The 21,549-nt window shown below is 46.7% G+C and overlaps 1 protein-coding gene across 1 annotated transcript in view; it reads right to left on the reverse strand.

The window, feature by feature from the left end:
* LOC120932453 (centrosome-associated protein CEP250-like) overlaps window positions 1-21,549 on the reverse strand; it is a 155,326-nt gene that overhangs the window by 74,754 nt on the left and 59,023 nt on the right. The window contains exon 5 of the mRNA XM_040344813.1: window positions 14,607-14,763. Within this exon, the coding sequence (XP_040200747.1) occupies window positions 14,607-14,763 (157 nt within the window). The remainder of the gene's footprint in view (window positions 1-14,606; window positions 14,764-21,549) is intronic.

The following is a 21,549-nucleotide window of genomic DNA, read 5'->3' on the forward strand; positions in this document are numbered from 1 at the left end:
TGAATGGACTAATTAAACAAATTCATGTGAATCAAAAATACAAATCAGTGACACAGTGACCATAAATGATAAATTCAAAAATCAGTGACACAGTGACCATGGTAAAATCTAAAAATAAAGATAAATTAATTAAAAGAGAAAAAGTCCATAAAGTTGTGTAGTATAAGTAACACCCGTGCACGATCCAAATGAATGCACTATCGTGATGCCATATGCAACCCAGTGTGATTCCGCCACCAATTGTCAAGTAGTCTGCTTACCAGAGCCTAAGGTCCAATGGACCTAATCCAGCATATAATGAAAACCAGCAGGTACTGATATCAACTGAATCCGTGGTGTGGTGTAACGTCAGATGAACTTCCCAACTTGTAACTCTCAATAGCAGTTCAATCATGCAAAGAAGAGAATGCTTCATATAGCGTAAAACCAAGGTGATTTATTTTGAATGGTTAAAAACAGTAAAAAAACTCACATTTGAGCAATCCAAGACCAGCCTTAAGCCTGTTGCGCTGGCCGGACGCAAACAGGCACACCAGTCCGTGTAGATGAGGGTGATGACGTAAGCACGCCACTCGTTCCGCCCTATGCGTTTCGTGATAGGTCACGTCGTCTCGGTGCCCCAGTGTTTTGTTTTCAGTCAATATTGAAAGTTTAACCACTGGACTATTTCTCATATCATTTGAAGCCTCTATTGGTGAGTTTTGCTCAGGTTCCCGATTTTGAGCCCTGAGGAGTATCTAAATGTCTCGTTATGGATGGTTTGCACAGCACATGATTATGAAGATAATTTGATGTTTGATACTTTGGGGCCAACTCTATGATTTTGGATTACCCATCACTCTGTCTAGGTGACAATGGCGACACTACAAATAGAAGGGTGGTCTATCCAGCAGGGATACAGACAACATTTAAAATTTCACAAATGGTTTAACCTTTCTTCACAATATCCAAAACGTAAAAAATTTAAAATCATTTTAAAACCCCATTCACATTAATGCGATTGTTCCTGCTTCTGTTGTTGGACTGCAATGCACATTATTCTCTATAGTGCCTCTGCACATCAGTACAATATGGCGCAGAGTGCTTCTTTTGGCCCTATATAATTTATGGTGTGTTTTTGGCCCCATAGACTTGAATGGGAGAAAATGAAAATGCATGTACAGTCTTTTGTGCATTTGTGGCTGGGTTTTGTGCTTAATTAATAGTCTGTTCGTAAAAAAAATTTAAAATTAAAATTCATAAAAACCTTAAAACCACATACCATGCAGTAGCACTAGTGTGAACGTAGACTTATGCCGCGTACACACGATCATTTTTCGGCATGAAAAAAAAACAACGTTTTTCGGCATGTAGAAAAACAAAGTTTTTTCAACTTCATCATTAAAACGACGTTGCCCACACACCATCGGTTTTTAAAAATGCTCTAGCAAAGCGCGGTGACGTACAACACGTACGACAGCACTATAAAGGGGAAGTTCCAATGCGGATGACGCCACCCTTTGGGCTGCTTTAGCTGATTCCGTGTTACTAAAAGACGATTTGCGCTTTTCTGTCTGTTACAGCGTGATGAATGTGCTTACTCCATTATGAACGGTAGTTTTACCAGAACGAGCGCTCCCGTCTCATAACTTGCTTCTGAGCATGCGCGGGTTTTTAACGTTGTTTTAGCCCACACACGATCATTTTTTACAACCTGAAAAACTACATAGTTTAAAACGTTGTTAAAAAATGCAGCATGCTCGAAATTTTTTTTTGCCGTTTTTCAGAAGCCGAAAAATTATGTGAAGCCCACACACGATCATTTTAAATGACATTTTTTTAAAACAACGTTTTTTTCATGACGAAAAATGATCGTGTGTACGCGGCATAAGAGTTGATCCATGTTTCTTTATTTCAAATGTTTAATAATATGACAGGTAATGGCACACTATTCATTAGGCTTTGGGAGAAAGCTCTAGAATTACTCAAATGTGTGACACGTCCTGTAGGTCGTGACAAGTGTGCAATGACAAATAAATTGCACAGAGCTCTTTTCTGAAAATGTCCGCTATGCCTTTGGAGTTATGGAGCACAAATATCCATACCACATTCGGTAGTCCTCCATGGGGGGGACCCCCTCCTTTCATTCTTATAGAATATGTTGTTTTTCCAAACAGGCCTCGCTCTGTGAAAGGTGACACACAATTTTGACTTATGAGGCAGCAGGCAGGTTAAATTCCCTGGTTGCATCCAGGATGCAGTGTATATATCCCATAGGTTCAGGCTTTATGCCAGTTTATACCACTAGGGCAGGGGTGTCCAAACTTTTTTCAAAGAGGGCCAGATTTGATGAAGTGAACATGCCTGAGGGTCGACCATTTTTGCCTGACATTCTTTGAACCATTAAAATTCGGCCTAAGTGTGTTTGTCCGATCACTAATACACTGCCCAACAAAAATTCTCCTGCCTTTGTGGCTGTATGTGGTGAAGAGATGACATGTAATTTGTATCTATCTAGATATCTATAGATATCTAGATAGATATATATCTATATAGATATATATCTTTTGTGGCCCAGGGAATCCCGGAGTGCCACTCAACACTAAGGATGAGCTCGGGAGTGTTATTTTATGTATACCTTATTTATCGGTGTATAACCCGCACCTTCACTTTAAGAGGGAAGTTTCAGGGGAAAAAACAACAATTTTAAATGAAGAACTGTGAAGCAAAAAAAGGGTCAGTGCCCATTGCCATGAATGCAGCCTCCCCATTGCCATGAATGCAGCCTCCCCATTGCCATGAATACAGCCTGATCCATGCCCATTTGCAGCCTCGGAGGAGGCGGAACAGATTACATGCAGGAGAATATCCTGTTTTCTTGGCGGCCTCTTTAATACCAAGTCCTGCCTTCTATGATAGACAGAACAGTCGTCCAATGGCAGCCCAGGAGACAGAACTTCCTAGTACAGATGCCACTGAGTAAGCGCTTGTTATGTCCCCTCCCCGCCCCCTCTGAGGTAGCGCCAATAAATACAGTATATATCTTTTAGTAGCCATGGGGCTGCAAAAGATATATATATATCCAAATTACCAGGGGGGCCACATTAAACCGGAACAAGTTCCGCATTCAGCCCACGGGCCGGACTTTGGACATGCCTGCTCTAGGGGGAGTGCTGGGAAGACTTGATGAGCCCAGCTGAATTAGGTGGGCTCATTAGGTCCTCTACAAAAACTCCCAGCAGGCAGAGAGATATGCTCCAACCTGGAACCAGATCTGTGTGGATAGTCTGGGGAGTGTGATGTCTGTGCGGTGAGACCAAGCCTGTGTGGCTATTTCTAAGCGATTTAAATAGCAGGGAGTCAGGGACTGGGGCAGCACAAGGCTGTACCCAGTTGTTAGTTAGGGACACCAACGTTTATAGCGAGCAGGTCAAGTTGACCAAGATTTATTTTTTGTATTTCTTTTGTTTTCTGTCATATTTTTATTTATATGTCGTTCAAATAAAACCGCACCTTTTTGTTTTCCTCCTACCACTGTCTGCTGTGCCTAATGTTTTTGTGTGCTGAACCCTTCCAGGGGGTCACACACACTCGCTGCCGGGTTAACCCCTCACACTTAGGATGACAACATTTTAAGGTGGTTGCGTGAGTCATAATGTTTTTTTTTCACAGTATCTTTTCTATGTTAAACCTCAGGAAAAAACAATAAGGGCCAGTTCACACCAGATGCAGTTCCGTTTTTTCTGCACCAATACAGTCAGTTCCGGTCAGTTTCTGCACCGGAAACTGACCAGAAACTGACTGCACTCATGTGAACTAGAGCATTGGAATACATGGAAAACACTGTGCATACTTGCCAACAGTCCTGATTTTCCTGGGACAATCTCAATTTTTGGACCCTCGTCCCAATTGGTGCCTGTCCTGATTAATTTCGGGAATGTTTTAGTCAAAAAAACGGCCAACAGGCAACAAAAAGATGGACGCCGCATTTCCCCTAGTGTTCAGTGGAGAGCCAATTGGGCTGCTCTGTGGGGACACCACAGATGTAAGGAGAGGCTCTGCTGCCAGGGGACACCACAGATGTGAGGAGGGACTCCGCTGCCTGGAGACACCACAGATGTGAGGAGGGACTCCGCTGCCTGGGGACACCACAGATGTGAGGAGGGACTCCGCTGCCTGGGGACACCACATATGTGAGGAGGGACTCCGCTGCCTGGGGACACCAAAGAAGTGAGGAGGGACTCCGCTGTCTGGGGACACCACAGATGTGAGGAGGGACTCCACTGCCTGGGGACACCACAGATGTAAGGAGGGACTCGGCTGGGGGAACCTGATGACATCTGGTGGCAGGCGACGTTGCAAGTGCTCAGGGCTAGCACTGATTCGGCATTATGGTGAGTTGAACTATTTCATTTTATATTACAATGTAATAATAGAAATAATGCGCTTCAATCATCCTGATAACATAACAACCATGGTGCTGGGATGATTGAAGCGCTAACAGGTGTTTGGAGTATTTTTATTTGCCGATTGTTAAACTCTGGAATACACATATTTCTATTGTGTGTAGGATCTGGACCTGCTGTCCCTCCCTCTCTCTTCCCTTCCTTGTCTCTCCTTCCCTCAATCTCTCTCCCCATCTCCCCCTCTCCATCCCTCATTCATCTCAGACTCTAATCACAACCCCATTTGAGCCACGCCCACATAAGCCATGCCCACTATCACACGTAAACCATGCCCATTTTTCACTCAACTTTTTATTTGTCCCTGTGTCACGCCTGCAAAGCCCCCTAATTATAATAAGACTCCGCCTACAGCCAAAAAAAGTGTCCCTATAATTTTTTTTACAATGTTGGCAACTATGACTGTGCATGCATTTTTAGTGCAGAAAAAAGGCACACAGAACTGAATGGAACTGCGTCTGGTGTGAACTGGCCCTAAGTGTTAATGAAAACTCGTCACAAGTTGGTTAATTCAAATTGAGACTACACAGAAGAAATGCAAATGCCCAACTGTTAATCTTTTTTTTTCAGCTTAGGCCTCGTTCACACTGGTGATTAATACATACTGTAAATTACAGCGGCAATAATCTGCGGATTTCAGCTCTTCGCTGTGACTGCTCAGCCCATACAAATTAATGACATTGTGACAGTGACCTGAGCTATCTGTGACTGTTCCCAGCTTTAAAGTGGTTGTATCCTCCTACATAAGTTGTACCTGTTCATTTTTCAGTGTTCTCTTTTCTACATCTGTTCAAAGTCCGGAATTTATAAAGTTTGTCTGAGCAGTCGGAAAAAGGGGCTGAGAGCTGAGGCTGTCAATCAGCTGGAGATCCCTCCCCTGTCATCTTTTTTCTCTTATTGTCAGGTAAACTTCTCAGGAGTAATTCATGCTGACACTATAGAGGTCACCCACTATAGAGATATTCTATAGTGGGTGACACTTCCTCCATGTTTCCCATTAAGTCGTTGGGCGCCAAGTGTAGGTGACATAGGAGGCCTACTCAGGGGTGGGTTCTCTAGGCTACGTCAGGTGATGAATGGGGCCACTCATCCCAGTACAGGGGTAACACCTTGACTGAAGGCATGCTCAACAATGCCAAGGGCCATGTGACAGTAATACATTAAGGTAGTCCCCCAACTCAGAGATGACCCACTTGTGTATAGTGTTATATGCAGAATTCTTCTAAATATATTGTACATACTTGAACAGGTATATGTGTTGCATTAGGAGGGACATGCAGAGCCTATGCCTACTCCACCAGTCAGCGTGCCTCTGTTACCTCATCCCCAGTAACAGAATGGGGTCCCGCCGGACACATAGCGCAGACCTCATGCATGCTCCAATTAACTCTTTTTGTTCCTTATCAAGTGACCAGGTATTAGGTCTCAGTTACGCTAGTCCACTCCTGGAGACCGTCTGAGGCAGACAGCTAGGGAGGGAGCTGAAGGCCAAGCCCCCTCCCTACCGCAGAACGTGCCGACCTATTTAGGTATCACGTCAACGACTGGTTGCTGTTCTTCCTTCTGGTTATCTATAGCAACTTGATTGCAAGTTAACTTTTTGTTGTAGTGATCTTTCACAGACCTCCTAAGGAAGATACGCCAGGACCTCACATGCACCCCTTTAGTAACTTCAGACCAGGCTTTAAACAACTTTACTAAATATTAGGCAGAATATGTACAATATGCGACAATGTCCTTTCCCTAAATAAACTAAACTGTGGCTGCCCCAGGTTACCTGTGTGGGTGTAACATATTTGGGAAAAGTCTAAACTGGAGATAGCTTAAACAAAGGAGGTCATGGACTGGGAGTATTTCAATGGATTGGTGTTCCAGACAGTTTCTTAGGACATAATTCAGAGTTTCCGTACATGCATCTCAAGCCTGTTCCAGGATCCCCACTTCCCCGTGTTTGGGTCCCCCCCAGGATCTGGCCTTTTTCCTTCATATAACACACAGGAAGAAGCCCGGACCCCAGAGGAAAACACAAGAGAAGGTGACATGAGCATTAACCCCTTCCTCCCAACCTGGGAAGCCAGTAGACTAACCAAGAGTAGGCAACCTGCCTACACATCCCTGTCCTTTATGGCAAGTCATCCCGGCTGCGAACTTACACAAAAAAAAAACGGTATATGAAAGTGCAACTAACTGTACAAAGTAAAACACATGTATAGTACAAAAATGTATACAAAAAGCAAACTAACTCGACAAAAGCATAGCTGAGCTAAGTGCAACAGACGGTTCACACTTAAAGTATCTCACAAAAGTGAGTACGCCCCTCATGTTTTTGTAAATATTTTATTATATTATTTCATGTGACAATACTGACTAAATTATACTTTGCTACAATTTAAAGTAGTGAGTCTACAGCTTGTATAACAGTGTAAATTTGCTGTCCCCTCAAAACAACTCAACACACAGTCATTAATGTCTAAACTGCTGGAACAAAAGTGAGCACATCCTTAAGTGAAAATTTCCAAATTTGGCCCAATTAGCCATTTTCACTTCCCAGTGTTATGTGACTCATAAGTGTTACAAGGTCTCAGGTGTGAATGGGGAGCAGGTCTTTTAAATTTGGTGTTATTGCTCTCACTCTCTCATACTGGTCACTGGTAGTTCAACATGGCACCACATGGCAAAGAAATCTGAGGATCTTTAAAAAATTATTGTTGCTCTACATAAAGATGGCCTAGACTATAAGAAGACTACAAGACCCTGATACTGAGCTGCAGCATGGTGACAAAGAACATACAGCGGTTTAACAGGACAGGTTCTACTCAGAACAGGCCTCACCATGGTTGACCAAAGAAGTTGAGTGCACATGCTCACCATCATTTCCAGAGGTTGTCTTTGGGAAATAGACGTATGAGTGCTGCCAACATTGCTGCGGAGGTTGAAAGGATGGGGGGTCAGGCTGTCAGTGCTCAGACCATACGCCACACACTGCATCAAATTAGTGCATATGGCTGTCTTCCCAGAGGGAAGCCTCTTCTAAAGATGATGCACAAGAAAGCCTGCGGTTTGCTGGAGACAAGCAGACTAAGGACATGGATTACTGGAACTTATAAACTTATTTGGTTCAGATGGTGTCAAGCGTGTATGCCGTCAACCAGGTAAGGAGTACAAAAACCAGTGTGTCTTGCCTACAGTCAAGCATGGTGGTGGGGGTGTCATGGTCTGGGGCTGCATGAGTGCAGCCAGCAATGGGGAGCTACAGTTCATTGATGTAACCATGAATGCCAACATGTACTGTGACATACTGAAGCAGAGCACGATCCCCTCTCTTTGGAGACAGGGGCCACAGGGCAGTATTCCAACATGATAACTACCTCAAATATACCTCCAAGATTACCACTGCCTTGCTAAAGAAGTTCAGCGTAAAGGTGATGGACTGGCCAAGCATGGCTCCAGACCTAATCCCTATTGAGCATCTGTGGGGAATTCTAAACAGAAGGTGGAGGAACGTAAGGTCTCTAACATCCACCAGCTTTGTGATATCGTCATTAAGGTGTGGAAGAGGGCTCCGGTTGGAACCCGTGACACTCTGGTGAACTTGATGCCCAAAAGGGTTAAGGCAGTGCTGGAAAATAATAGTGGCCACACTTTTGTTGCCAGCTGTTTAGACATGAATGACTGTGTTGAGTTATTTTGAGGGGATAGCAAATTTACACTGTTATATAGGCTGTACACTCACTACTACTTTACATTGTAGCAAAGTGTAATTTCTTCAGTGTTGGCACACTAAAAAAAAAAAAGATATAATAAATTATTTACAAAAATGTGAGGGGTGTATTCACTTTAGTGAGATACTGTAGAATCAGAATCCATCAGATGAATGGATCACCCAATGGTGGGGTGTCTTCCAAGGATGCGATGGACAATAGGGCATAGATGGCCAGATTTGATGAGCTCCACTCTGTCCATGTGCTTGCTGATGCTGAACTCCTTGTATTGATAATGCAACTCTGCTTTAATGTGCTAATTCTGTTCCCTAAAACTGTGAAGATGCTCAGGGATGTAGAGTCTCTCCCAAATAGCACGGATATAGATTTTGGGTCGCTCTTCCTTTAACTGGAGGAACAACGTTTCAGGGACATAAGGGAAAACATGGAGGTGCTTCTTCCACACATGGGCATCAAGGTAACTCTGTAAACAGGCCAATCTTCTGATCTTGGCCTAAAAAGGAAACATTGCCTTGGGGCAGGAAAGCATCCGTGGGGTGTCTGTATTTGTGGACAGTCCGCTGAACTGGTGCTGCCTTGGGTTGAGGATGTGCCTAAGAAAAGTCAGATAGGGGACACTAGCTTCTGGTGATGGTGGGGACTCTTTGTCGCTGTCAAACACCAGAGTGTCTCTTGGGTGGCTCCAGGCATTCTAGGTGAAGCCTAAATAGAGCTGGCTGATCAGTAGTGGGCACTTCTGCTGGTGTAGGCGTATCCAGGAGCAGAGTTTGCAGAGGTGCCTGCACCAGGGAATACACAATGGACATCGGTACTGTTTGGGAGAACCGAACTGGATAAGTCCAGAATTGGAGGTGATAGAACCTTATCCAAAATGGTGTCTAGGCCAAGACAAGATGAAGACGCAGCTTTGGGTGCACAGGCTGGTAGCTCAAGTCCAGTTTCCATAGAAAGGCCATACCAGGAGAGTCCTTCGGTGTTGGCAACAGAATCTTGGCCAGGATTCCATAGAGGTGCTGGCTCCGCTGTCCTCAGAAGTCACAAGCGGACCGCTGGAGTCAAGGGAAGCTGCGCTCTTGACCTTGTCCATAAGTCTGTATAAAAGCACCTCACATTGAGGACAGCAAGCCTGTGGTTGGAGATGGGTCAGGCATCTCCAACAGCTAGGGCAGATGACCTCAAGATCTTCATGGGTGCCTGTGTAACATTAGGTGCACCATGCTCCGGTGTCTGTGGTATACAGATTCTTCCATGGCAGCAGCTGTCCGGTCATAGGGCCAGATTCACGTAGGACTAACGCCGACGTATCTCGAGATGTGCCGAGTAAGTGTAAATATGCACCGTCGTATCTAAATGCGCCGTACCCACAGAACTAGATACGCCTGAAAATAGGCTTCTCCCAACCGACGTAACTTTCCTCCGCCGGCGTATCGTAGGCGCATATTTACGCTGAATGCATCTGGCGCACCCATTGATTTCATATGCAAATAAGAGGGAGATACGCCGATTCCCGAACATAGGCGTGTCCGGCGCAGGCTACGCGCAGTGCACGTAAGTTGTACGCCCGGCCTAAAGGTACCCCTCATAAAGCAGGGGTAACTTTGCACCAGACTTGCACAAGTCAGCTGGAGAGTAGCTGCAGCAGTACCGTTACGGACGAGCTGAGCAACCACACTTGCAGGACAACACATCTGTATGCCAACATGCCAGGGGCAGCCGTGGTCCTAGCACTACTTCTGCGTCCACAGGCACGTAGGAGGGCACGGGAGAGGATATACCGCACGCGCATGAACATCTTTGGCATAGGTGATTCGGAGGTGTATCGCATCTTCAGATTCAGCTCTGATGCCATCTTGGAAATAGCCACAGCCCTGCATGATGACATCACCAGCAAGACAAAACTCTCACAAGCAGTGCAGCCACTGGTCAAGGTACTGGCAACACTGCATTTCCTCGCCAGTGGATCTTTTCAGCGTACAAGTGGAGTCGTGGCTGGGATGTCACAATCCAGCATGAGCAGATGCGTGCACCAGGTTGTCCCCGCAATCCTCCCACGCATGTCCCACCACTTCATCAAACCCACCCATAAGCATCTGCGGCAGAAGGCAAGGCAGGATTTCTACACAATTGCAGGATTCCCACGCACCGTGGGGGCCTTTGATTGCACCCATGTGGCACTTACGGCCCCCCCGTGCCACAGAGCACATGTACCGCAATCGTAAGCATTGGCATTCCATCAATGTACAGGTGATAGTCGATCCCCAATGCCTCATATGGCACGCGAGCCATGACAGCTACATATACCGTCAAAGCAACATCCCAACCGAATTCGAACAGAACGTGTACACGGACAGCTGGCTGGTTGGTGAGTGACATGGGAGTCAGGCAAGACTGTCCGACCCCATGATGCAGACATCATGAGGGGCACATGCACGACTAACATCCTCCTGTCTTTTCCCTTCCAGGTGACTCGGCATATGCACTTGGGCCCCATCTCATGACTCCATACCGGGATCCCCAAACCACAGGAGAGAGAAGATACAATGATGCACACATACGTACCCGTGCAGTGGTGGAGCGCACATTTGGCCTCCTGAAGTCCCGTTTCCGATGCCTGGATAAGTCCAGGGGGGCCCTGTTGTATTCCCCAAACTTTGTGTGCCAGATTATCGGTGCATGTTGTGTGCTGCACAACTACACCATGAGAAAGGGCCTGGAGATTGACATACGTGAAGACCTGACCCCCGAACCAGACAGTCCCCCCCCCGTGTTCGAGGCTACCCCACCTGCTGAGGGAAGAGCAGTCAGGAGTTGCCTCGTGGAACGCAACTTTGCAAGTTAAACACACACATTCATCATGGCACAGGGAGAATGCACGCATGCACACCACTGTGGTCCCTAGCTCACACACACCACATACACTTCACATTGGATTAGCCCAAGTCCACCATGCAGGACTTGGGAGCAGCAACGCTGCGCCAAGGCCCCAATGGTGTCGCTGTCCATTCATACCACATTCACATGGTCGTGGGGATAACCCCCCCCCCCCGACGACCCAGGGTGACACACCTTACTGGCAGGAGTGTTACAACCACATTCACACACCAGTTACACTGTAGCCTGCACTACTGACCGTGTGCAGTATTAAAAATAAAAGGCTCTTCACCAGAGCATAAATATAAAAAAAAAAAACACTCTTCACCAGAGCATAAAGATAAATAAAAAACACTCTTCACCAGAGCATAAAGATAAATAAAAAACACTCTTCACCAGAGCATAAGGATAAATAAAAAACACTCTTCACCAGAGCATAAGGCTAAATAAAAAACACTCTTTACCAGAGCATAAATATAAAAAAAACACTCTTCACCAAAGCATAAAGATAAATAAAAAAGGGAATCAATTGCCCCGGCGAGGGCTACGCCTGGTGCCCCGGCTCCTCAGTTGCCTGGGGGGAGCCTCAGGTGTGGGGGGTGGGGCATCCAGAGCAGGCTCATCCTCAGGTCTGCCAGGTGCTGGCTGCCTGCCCTCCAACGCCGGGGCAATGCGGGTGAGCACCGCATTGGTCTCAGCCTGCATCCGCAGCTGACGGGTAGTGGTTTGCTGCTGGTGGCGTCTCCTCTGCCTCCCCTCCGCCGCGATGGCAGCACTATTGACCTTTACAGCCACTGTCAGGCTCTTCACCTCGGTCACGAGACGTGAGGTCGTGGCTTGCAGCTCACCAACGCAGGTCACTATCGCAGCACAGTTCCCGCTGATATCCTGCAGACTGTCGGGAATCTGTGCTGCGGATGCCAGGCTGTCTGCGACACGCTGCACGTCCCGGGCAACAGCACCCATATGTCGGGTCTGGCGGGCCTGATCCCTGGCCAGATTTTCCTGTATTGCATCAGGAACACCCCTGGTTTTGCGGGTGGCCTTCCTGGGGGCAGGAGAGGCTTGGGGCCGTGTATATGGGGAGGCCCTGGAGGAGCTTCCCCTGATGGTGGAGGAGGGTGAGGGGAGTCCTCTGATGGAGGAGGAGGGTAAGGGGGTTCCCCTGATGGATTAGGAGGGTTGGGGGGGACCAGGGATGATGGGAGACTCCTTAACAAGGTAGAACTGCACATCCTCGGGGGGCCTGTTGGCATTCCCCACGGCACTGACCTGCAGGCTGAGCTCCCTCAGGATCTCCTTCTTCCGTGCCTTGCTGGTCTGGGAACTCAGGGCACCATGGAGGAACTTATCATATTTGACTATCCCTGCAATAATGATAGCCTTCTCCTCCTTGTTGAAGTTTTTCTTCCTCCTGTCCTTGCCTGTATTTCCAACAGCCGCCATCGCTCAGCAAAAGTACCTTGCTCAGGGGGGGAAAAAGCAGGATGTACTTTTGCGCCGGACGGGCGCATGTCTATTATTTATGTATTTATGCGTTCGTTGTAAGCCGGTGGGCCGGCGTATCCCAGGAAGTTGCACCGGCGTAGTTGTGAGCATGCGCACATGGGAGTGCTCATACGTCCACATCACTGCGCATGCTTCGTTCATGATACGCTGGGCGTAAAACACTGTTCCACGCTTGAACCATCATTTGCATAAGGTCACACCACTTACACTTACGCCTACGAAATTAAGTTACGCCGGCGCAACATTAGGAGCAAGTGCTTTGTGAATACTGAACTTGCCTCTCTGAGTTACGTCGGCCTAGCGCATATGAGATGCGCTACACCAGTATAAAGATGCGCCGATATACGTGAATCTGGCCCATTTTGTCTCAAAGCATGCACGTGGAGGACCCTATCAATGTTCTGAGATATGCTGCTATATACACACCTTATCAATTTCTTAATCAAATGGGGGGTGTGTAGGAGCCAATCAGGAGGTAGGCACACACTGTCCACGTGGATTATCACGAGGCACAGCTGGGCAAGTCCTAAAACTAACTACAGCCATGGTCTCTTGGAGGTGGTCTTCAAGTGCATGTGGTAGGCTTAGCCCCACGTTGGGCACTAAAATGTAAGAGGGCAGGCGGGTGACATTTCCTCCATGTTCCCTATTAACTCATTGGGTGCCAAGTGTGGATCACATAGAAGGCCTACCCTGGGGTGGGTTCATTAGGCTATGCAGGGTGATGCACGGGGTCACTCAACCCAGCACAGGGGTAACACCTTGTCTGAAGGCATGCTCAACAATGCCCGGGACCAGGCAAGGGCCACGGTTATATGAAAGTCAAACATTAGGGTAGTCCTCTAACTCTGAGATGAGCTCTTTGTGTATAGCGTTATATGCAGAATTCTTCCGAAGATATTGTCCCTTGTCCTACACACTTGAACAGGTATATGTTTTGCATTAGGAGGGACATACAGAGCCTATGCCCACTTCACCAGTCAGCACACCTCTGTTTCCTCACTACCAGTAACTAAATGGGGTCTCGCCAAGCACATAGCGCAAACCCCATGCATGCTCCAATAAACCCTTTTCATTCCGTACTAAGTGACCAAGTATTAGGTCTTAGTTATGTTAGACAGACAGCTAGGTAAGGAGCTGATACTCCTTGCTACCGGAGAACCTACCACCTATTTAGGTGTGGTGCCAATGAATGATTGCTGCTCCCTTCTGGTTACCTATAGCAACTTGATTGCAAGTAAACCTTTTGTTGTAGTGATGTTTCACAGACCCCAATGTTCGTGTCCAAACTCTGGTTCCTAAGAAAGATATGCCACATGCACCCCTTTTAGTAACTTCAGACCAGGCTTTGAACACAGTAAACAACTTTACTGAAAATTAGGCAGAACATGTACAATATGTGACAACGTCCTTTCCTAGCTAAACTTAACTGTGGCTGCCCCAGGTCACCTGTGCGGATGTAACATCTTTGGGAAAAGTCCAAACTAGCAACAGCTCGAACAAAGGAGTTCATGGAGTTCATGTCCTGGGAGTTTTCTGATGGGTCGGCGTTCCAGTGAGCTTCTTAGGACATTATTCAGAGTCTCCACAAGTGCATCCCGAGCCTGTTATAGGGTCCCTACTTCCCCATGCTTTGTCCCCCCCCCCCCCCCCAGGATCCCGGCCTCTTCCCTTTATATAACACACAGGGAGGAGGCTGGACCCCAGAGGAAAACCCGCAAACACACAAGAAAAGACGGCATGAACATTAACTAACCAAGAGTAAGCAACCTGCCTACAAGTTTACAATCTAATGTCCCTACTACAGCTACATAAACACACACACAAACTAGTTTGTCAGACTCCAGTTACCATACCCATTTACAGGTAATGTATGTTTGAATTTTAGTAGGTAATAAGAGCACCTAGAAGAAACCCACAAGCAGCATATACAAAATTCATTATTATTTTGTTCCTGGCAAATTTTGTATTTTAATATTGTACATGTTTTGCCTGTGTTTCATGATGACCTCATTGGTCTAGTCACAATTTCACACTCACCAGTTATGCCTTCAAATAATACCTGAATCCTTGTCTGTTCCATCCAATTCACTGTCTTCATTAACTTGTTGTTTTCTAGTGTGATTGATAAGCTGAACAATCCGTTGGCGAGGAGACGGATCCAGTTTGGATTCTCTCATGTCTTCTGATAACTTACTGCACACACAGTGCTGACATTCCTATGGATGAAGAATATTATCAATTCTTATCTCTCTGGCTACAGACTGCCTATGTTCACAAAATATGTAATTGCACAAATCAGGTTTACAAGCATGTAATTCTTTGTTATTATAATATTTATATAGGAAAATCTAGCAAGGGTTATTGCTCTTGAAAATATTACTAACTATTGACTACTGTGATAAATGGGAGGTTCTTTGAATTGTAAATAACAGTTAAATAACTATTTTATGTAATGGAATAATGACTGTACTTTACATGTGTAGCGATGTGATAATTTATTTGCCCATTTACAAAGTGTATTTCTCTAATCGCCTTTCAGGACAACCTTGGAGAGAGCGCAGCTCCACCTCTTCATTAGGAAACACATGCTAATCCTTTAAAACCCTCCTCTTCCACCATGGCTTCAGTTATTGTGTTTCCTCCGCCATGGTGGAAGTGCATGCATGTGGACCAGAGGAGCTGCACTCTCTCCAAAGGAGGGGTAAGTGTACCTATTTGCTGCTTGGTGTGCAGAGGCCATCCCAGCCCTTCCTAGTGAGGAAAGGAGCTCCGGAGTCCCCAGCTTCTCCCTGCTCAGTGGAGTGAAGGCTCTGCGGGAAAGCTGCGCTGGGTGCCCGGGATCCGCAGAGCTATGGTTCAGTTGACCGAGCGGCGTTTCACCGTGGTTACGGTTTGAATTTTGCCACATGTCGGTCCCGGGTCCTGTCGGGCGGGTTACGTCACGATCAGTAGCGCGGCTTCCTGTAGGGACGGGGCGGTGCGTGGTCCACGCTGCCTGGAACGCAGAAGCCAGGGGGACAGGCCTATAGAGCGGCGTCTTCCGGTTTCCGGCCATCTGTGATGACGTCAGGACCCGGGAAAATTTAAAGAGCCACACAGTCCCAGCTGCTTCTCTGTTCAGCATGGAAGAGGGATCTGCAGCGATGGCGGATACAGGCGCCATGGACGCCGCTCCAGTCCAGGTAAGAGGGGCACAGTGGGGCCTTTTATTCTTTACCTCATGAACTTTATATAGGTTTTATATTTGTTCCTCCATTGGGAGCCTATACTGCAGGGTCAGAGTTAACCTTTCTCGGTCCCTGTCAGTTTCACTTATGGTGGTGTTTTGTCTTTACCTTCCTTAGTTGGTGGCGGTTTTAAAAAAAAAAAACAATTTTTTAAATAAGACTTCTTCTGTGTGTTTTGTTTTAGGGGAAAGCAAAATTTAAAAAACCACCACCTAGTAGGAAGTGTCCTTCTTGCAAGAACCCCCTTAAGGATTCCTGGCAGAAACCAATGTGCAGAAGCTGTATCAGGGATCTGGTTGAAGAGGAAACATCTCAACAATACAAAGAATTGTTTTCTTCTGTACAGGAACTTAAAAGTTCCTTGGGTTCAGTTAAAAACTTACTGGTGACAAAACCAGTGGTTCATACTGAAGTTCAGCAATCACCACCTAGCCCTAAAGCTTCCTCCTCCAGAGAGAGGGCGGATTCAGGGGATGAAGGGACTAGTACTCTTCACTCAGTCATGGATTCAGATGAAGAGGAAGAGGAAGAAGAGGGTAGAAGTTCTAGATACAAATTCTCCCTAGACGAAGTGGACGATCTACTTTCTGCAATTTATACTACTCTTGAAATTCAAGAGGAAAAAATTCAGTTATCTCTGCATGACAAAATGTATCAGGGGTTAGATGAATCTAAATTTAAAGTATTTCCAGTCCACAAGGTGGTATCTGATACTATCAGGAAGGAGTGGAAAGACCCTGAAAGGGGCCCCTTCTTTTCTAAAAATTTAAAGAAGAGATTCCCCTTCAATGAAGAATATGCAGAAGTGTGGAATAAAAAACCTTGTGTTGACGCAGCCTTTTCCCAAGTTTCTCGCCGCACAGATCTAGCGTTTGAGGATATGGGTGTGCTAAAAGACTCCATGGATAAAAGAGCAGATTCTCTACTCAAGAAAGCATGGGACTCTACTTCACTCAGTCTGAAGCCAACCATGGCCTCTACAGTGGTGGCAAGAAACTTGGAGTGCTGGGTAGAGAAACTTATGAGCCATATACGAGCAGGCACATCAAGGAAGGACTTATTAGAATCTTTTCCTTTAATTTTGAAATCAATTAGGTATATGGCTGACGCATCTGCGGAGTCAATCAAAATGGCAGCTAGGTCTTCCGCTTTGGTGAACTCAGCCAGACGGGCAGTCTGGCTTAAAACTTGGACAGGGGACACAGCCTCAAAAATCAAGCTTTGTGGACTTCCCTTTTCAGGTGATTTATTATTTGGTCCAGATTTAGAAAAAGTTCTGGACAGAACAGCGGACAAAAAGAAGGCCTTCCCAGCCAAGAAGAAGCCACCCTTTAAAGAAAAATTTTCGTGGTTTTCAACAAACCTACAAAAAAGAGGAAAATAAAAAACGCTGGTTTCCCCAAAGGGGTAGAGGAAGGGGTGGAATTCTATTTAAGTCCCCTCAGGACCAGCCCTCAAAGGACAAATGACAGTCTAACCCCTTTTGGGGGGGAGATTGTCCGCTTTCTTGCCTCAGTGGAGTCTGTCGGTCAAAAGTCCCTTTGTAAGAAACATTATTGCACAGGGGTACAAGAATTCGCAGATTGTCCACCTTCCAGATTTTATGTCACAGCCCTACCAAGGAATCAGGGGAAAGCTTCCGCAATGATGACCCTGTTTAAAGGATTTGATAGAACAGAAAGTTATTGTCCAAGTCCCAAAACACCAGGAGGGAAAAGGGTTCTACTCCCACATTTTTCTAGTAAAAAAGCCTTCGGGAAAGTTTTGTTTGATCCTAAACCTAAAGGTAATAAGGTACAAACATTTTCGCATGGACACTATCCATACGATAACAAAACTACTAACACCAGGGTGCTTCATGGCGTCTCTAGACTTAAGAGATGCTTACCTTTACATTCCAATAGCCCAGGCTTCCCAGAGATTTCTTTGGTTGGCAGTCAACCTAGGGACTTCAATTTGGCACCTACAATTCAGGGCTCTACCGTTCAGTCTATCATCCTCCCCCAGGATATTCACGAAAGTGATGGCGGTAGCCTTGGAGCCTCTGAAACTGAGGGGGGTCTCGGTTGTTCCTTACTTGGACGATCTCCTGTTTTTCGCAGATTCAAGAGAACAGTTGGTAACAGATCTCCAGATCTCACAATCACATCTCAAAAGCCTCGGCTGGTTATTGAATCTGGAGAAGTCAAACCTAGACCCCTCACAGGAGACAAGGTTCCTTGGTTACAACATCAACTCAGTCGTTCAGAGAGTGTTTCTCCCTCGGGAAAAAATAGAAAAAATCAATTCCTCGATATGCCAGATCCAGACAAATCTAGCAGTATCAGTAAGGACAGCTATGGCAGTTTTAGGCCAGCTTACAGCTTCAATTCCGGCTGTAAAATGGGCAAGGCTGCACTCCAGACCTCTACAGAGAAATATCTTACAAGTCTGGTCCCATCAGGAGTCCCTGGAAAAGCTTTTCAAGCCAACATCAAACGTAAAAAGGTCCCTTTGGTGGTGGAGAGATCAAGCCAATCTAGCAAGGGGTCTCTCGTGAGTCCTCCCTTTGGACAAGCGTCTGACGACGGACGCAAGTTCTTGGGCACAGGGGTCTTGGTCCAAGGGGGAAGCAAGGAGATCATCAAATTGGTGAGAACTAAAGGCCATTTTGATGGGACTCCTGGCTTTCCAACATCTACTAAAGGGTCATCATGTACAAGTATTATCAGACAATACAACAGCAGTGGCCTATGTGACCAAACAAGGAGGGACCAGGAGTCAAGGACTCATGGAGCTTGCCAACCAGCTATTATCTTGGGCGGAAATAAATTTAACTTCCCTGGCAACAGTTCACTTAAAAGGGTCTCAAAACTTGCTAGCAGACCTACTGAGCAGGAGGAGAGTTGTAGAAGCGGAGAGGAGCCTAAATCAAGAAGTGTTCAATATGATCACAATAAAGTGGGGTCTTCCTCAGGTGGACCTCTTTGCCAGTCAACAGAATACCAAAGTCCAAGAATTCTTTTCCCTACACAGAGGGGATCAAGCGTTGGGCATAGATGCTCTAGCCCAGATGTCTGCAACCCCTGGCTCCGGAGCCGCATGCGGCTCTTTTGAACCTTTGCCGCGGCTCCGGGGCACCTTTTGAGGGTAACGAGTAATCTACCTGATTACCCTTACCCTCGCGGTAATGCCGTTCCCATTCCTTGGGTGGCGTTACCGCAATTACATCTACCGCGCGGCGTGTGGGGGGGGCAGGGGGCCATGTGGCCACAGGCCTGAGCTGGCCTGTGATTCAGTCACGGTGCGTCATGTGACTGACCACTGAGCTGGCCTGTCTGTGCTCACGGCCCGGGTGGCGCTGGCGCATGCACGCGCCTGGAGTCTCCCACCCGCCTCAGCCTGTCACGACTCGAGAGCTTTCAGCTCAGCCCCCGACATATCCCCCACGGAGGCTCCGCTCCGGATCAAAGACCGTGGCCCTGTGAAGAGAGAGAGACAGACGACGAGTGACACAGACAGTAAGATCTCTAGAGCAGGCAGCGCAGGTGAGGACCGGCATCATGTGTGGATTGGAACTGTCTGGGACTGGGGGGGGGGGGCCTAGTCTGGGGCCAGCCTGGGCATGCACTCTTATCTGATATATTGTACAGTATTGCATTTGCTGGGCATGTGGAGGTGGAATCTTATCTGATATTTACAATATCAGATAAGATTCCACCTCCACATGCCCAGCAAATGCAATACTGTACAATATCAAATTATATCAGATAAGATTCCACCTCCACATGCCCAGCAAATGCAATACTGTACAATATCAAATTATATCAGATAAGATTCCACCTCCACATGCCCAGCAAATGCAATACTGTACAATATCATATATTGTACAGTATTGCATTTGCTGGGCATGTGGAAGTAGCAATAGGAGGAAGGAGATGGACAGCCGCACTCCGAAATAACTTTTCAAAAAAGTTGTCTTTTATTTTCAAGCAGGAACATGCATAATCACCACAACCATAAACCAGGACAGCCGACTTTGTTATTTCGGAGTGCGGCTGTCCATCTCCTTCCTCCTATTGCTACTGCTACGTGCATTGCCAGCACCTTGGTAATCCGACCGTCCCTGATTGTCTATAGGGCTCACCTGGAGCGGTGAAAATCTTCTTCTGCTGGGCATGTGGAGTTGGAATCTTATCCGATATTGTACAGTATTTGTATGTGTTTTAAATGTCGCAATGGTTTTGCGGCTCCCAGATTTTTTTTTCCTTCGGAAACGGGTCCAAGTGGCTCTTTATGTCTTAACCACTTAACCACCAGCCGCCGTCCAAAAACGGCGGCAAGGTGGTTGCTTAACTGGGGGTCGCCGTTCTGAAACGGCGCCCAGCAGAAGCAGGAATGCGCGCCGCCTCGGGCGCGCACACAGAAAATTCTGTGCGCGCCGGGTCTATGAGACCCGGCGCTACACAGATCAAGGTAATTGACCAATAACAGTGGTCTTTTACCATGTGATCGCGCCGTCCAATGACGGCGCGATCACATGTAAACAAACCGGCGTCTTTTGAAGACGCCGGTTCCTCCCTCCTCTCTCTGTACCGAGCGGAACAGTGTGAGAGGGGGGAGCGCGGGTGTCAGCAGCGCTGTGGATGGATCTGTGACTATTGCAGTCACAGATCCATCCATCCCTGCTCAGCCATCCCTGAAACCCCCTGCAATACTGTGCATTACCCCCTACAATACTCTGCAATACCCCCCCTGCACAATACTCTGCATACCCCCCCTGCGCAATACTCTGCATTACTCCCCGGCAATACTCTGCATTACTCCCCGGCAATACTCTGCAATACCCCCGCACCAATACTCTGCAATACCCCCGCACCAATACTCTGCAATACCCCCGCACCAATACTCTGCAATACCCCCGCACCAATACTCTGCAATACCCCCGAACCAATACTCTGCAATACCCACGCACCAATACTCTGCAATACCCACGCACCAATACTCTGCAATACCCCCGCACCAATACTCTGCAATACCCCCGCACCAATACTCTGCATACCCCCCTGCGCAATACTCTGCATACCCCCTGCGCAATACTCTGCATACCCCCCTGCGCAATACTCTGCATTACTCCCCAGGAATACTCTGCATTACTCCCCGGCAATACTCTGCAATACCCCAGCGCAATTACTCTGCAATACCCCCCCGCACCAATACTCTGCAATACCCCCGCACCATACTCTGCAATACCCCCGCACCATACTCTGCAATACCCCCGCACCAATACTCTGCAATACCCCCGCACCAATACTCTGCAATACCAAGCGTGTGCAATTTTGAAGGGTGACATGTTGGGTATCTATTGACTCGGCGTAACTTCATCTTTCATATTATGCAAAAACATTGGGCTAACTTTAATGCAACGACCGCCATTGTATTGTCTTGGGTTTTTGCTAAAAAAGCATATATAATGTTTTGGGTTTCTATGTAATTTTCTAGCAAATAAATTATGATTTTTCCATGTTTGAGAGGAATGTCAGAATTGGTCTGGGTGCTTTAGAACGCCTGATGGTGCTCCCGGCATGTTGGGCCTCTGTATGTGGCCACGCTATGTAAAAGTCTCACACATTTGATATTGGCATACTCGGGAGGAATAGCAGAATGTGTTTTGGGGTGTAATTAGTGGTATGCATATGCTGTGTGTGAGAAATAACCTGCGAATATGAACATTTTGTGAAAAAAAAAAAATCTTGATTTTGCAAAGAATTGTGGGAAAAAATTACAACTTCAAAC

Source organism: Rana temporaria, chromosome 3 (assembly GCF_905171775.1).
Source record: "Rana temporaria chromosome 3, aRanTem1.1, whole genome shotgun sequence".
NCBI classification, from domain to species: Eukaryota; Metazoa; Chordata; class Amphibia; order Anura; family Ranidae; genus Rana; species Rana temporaria.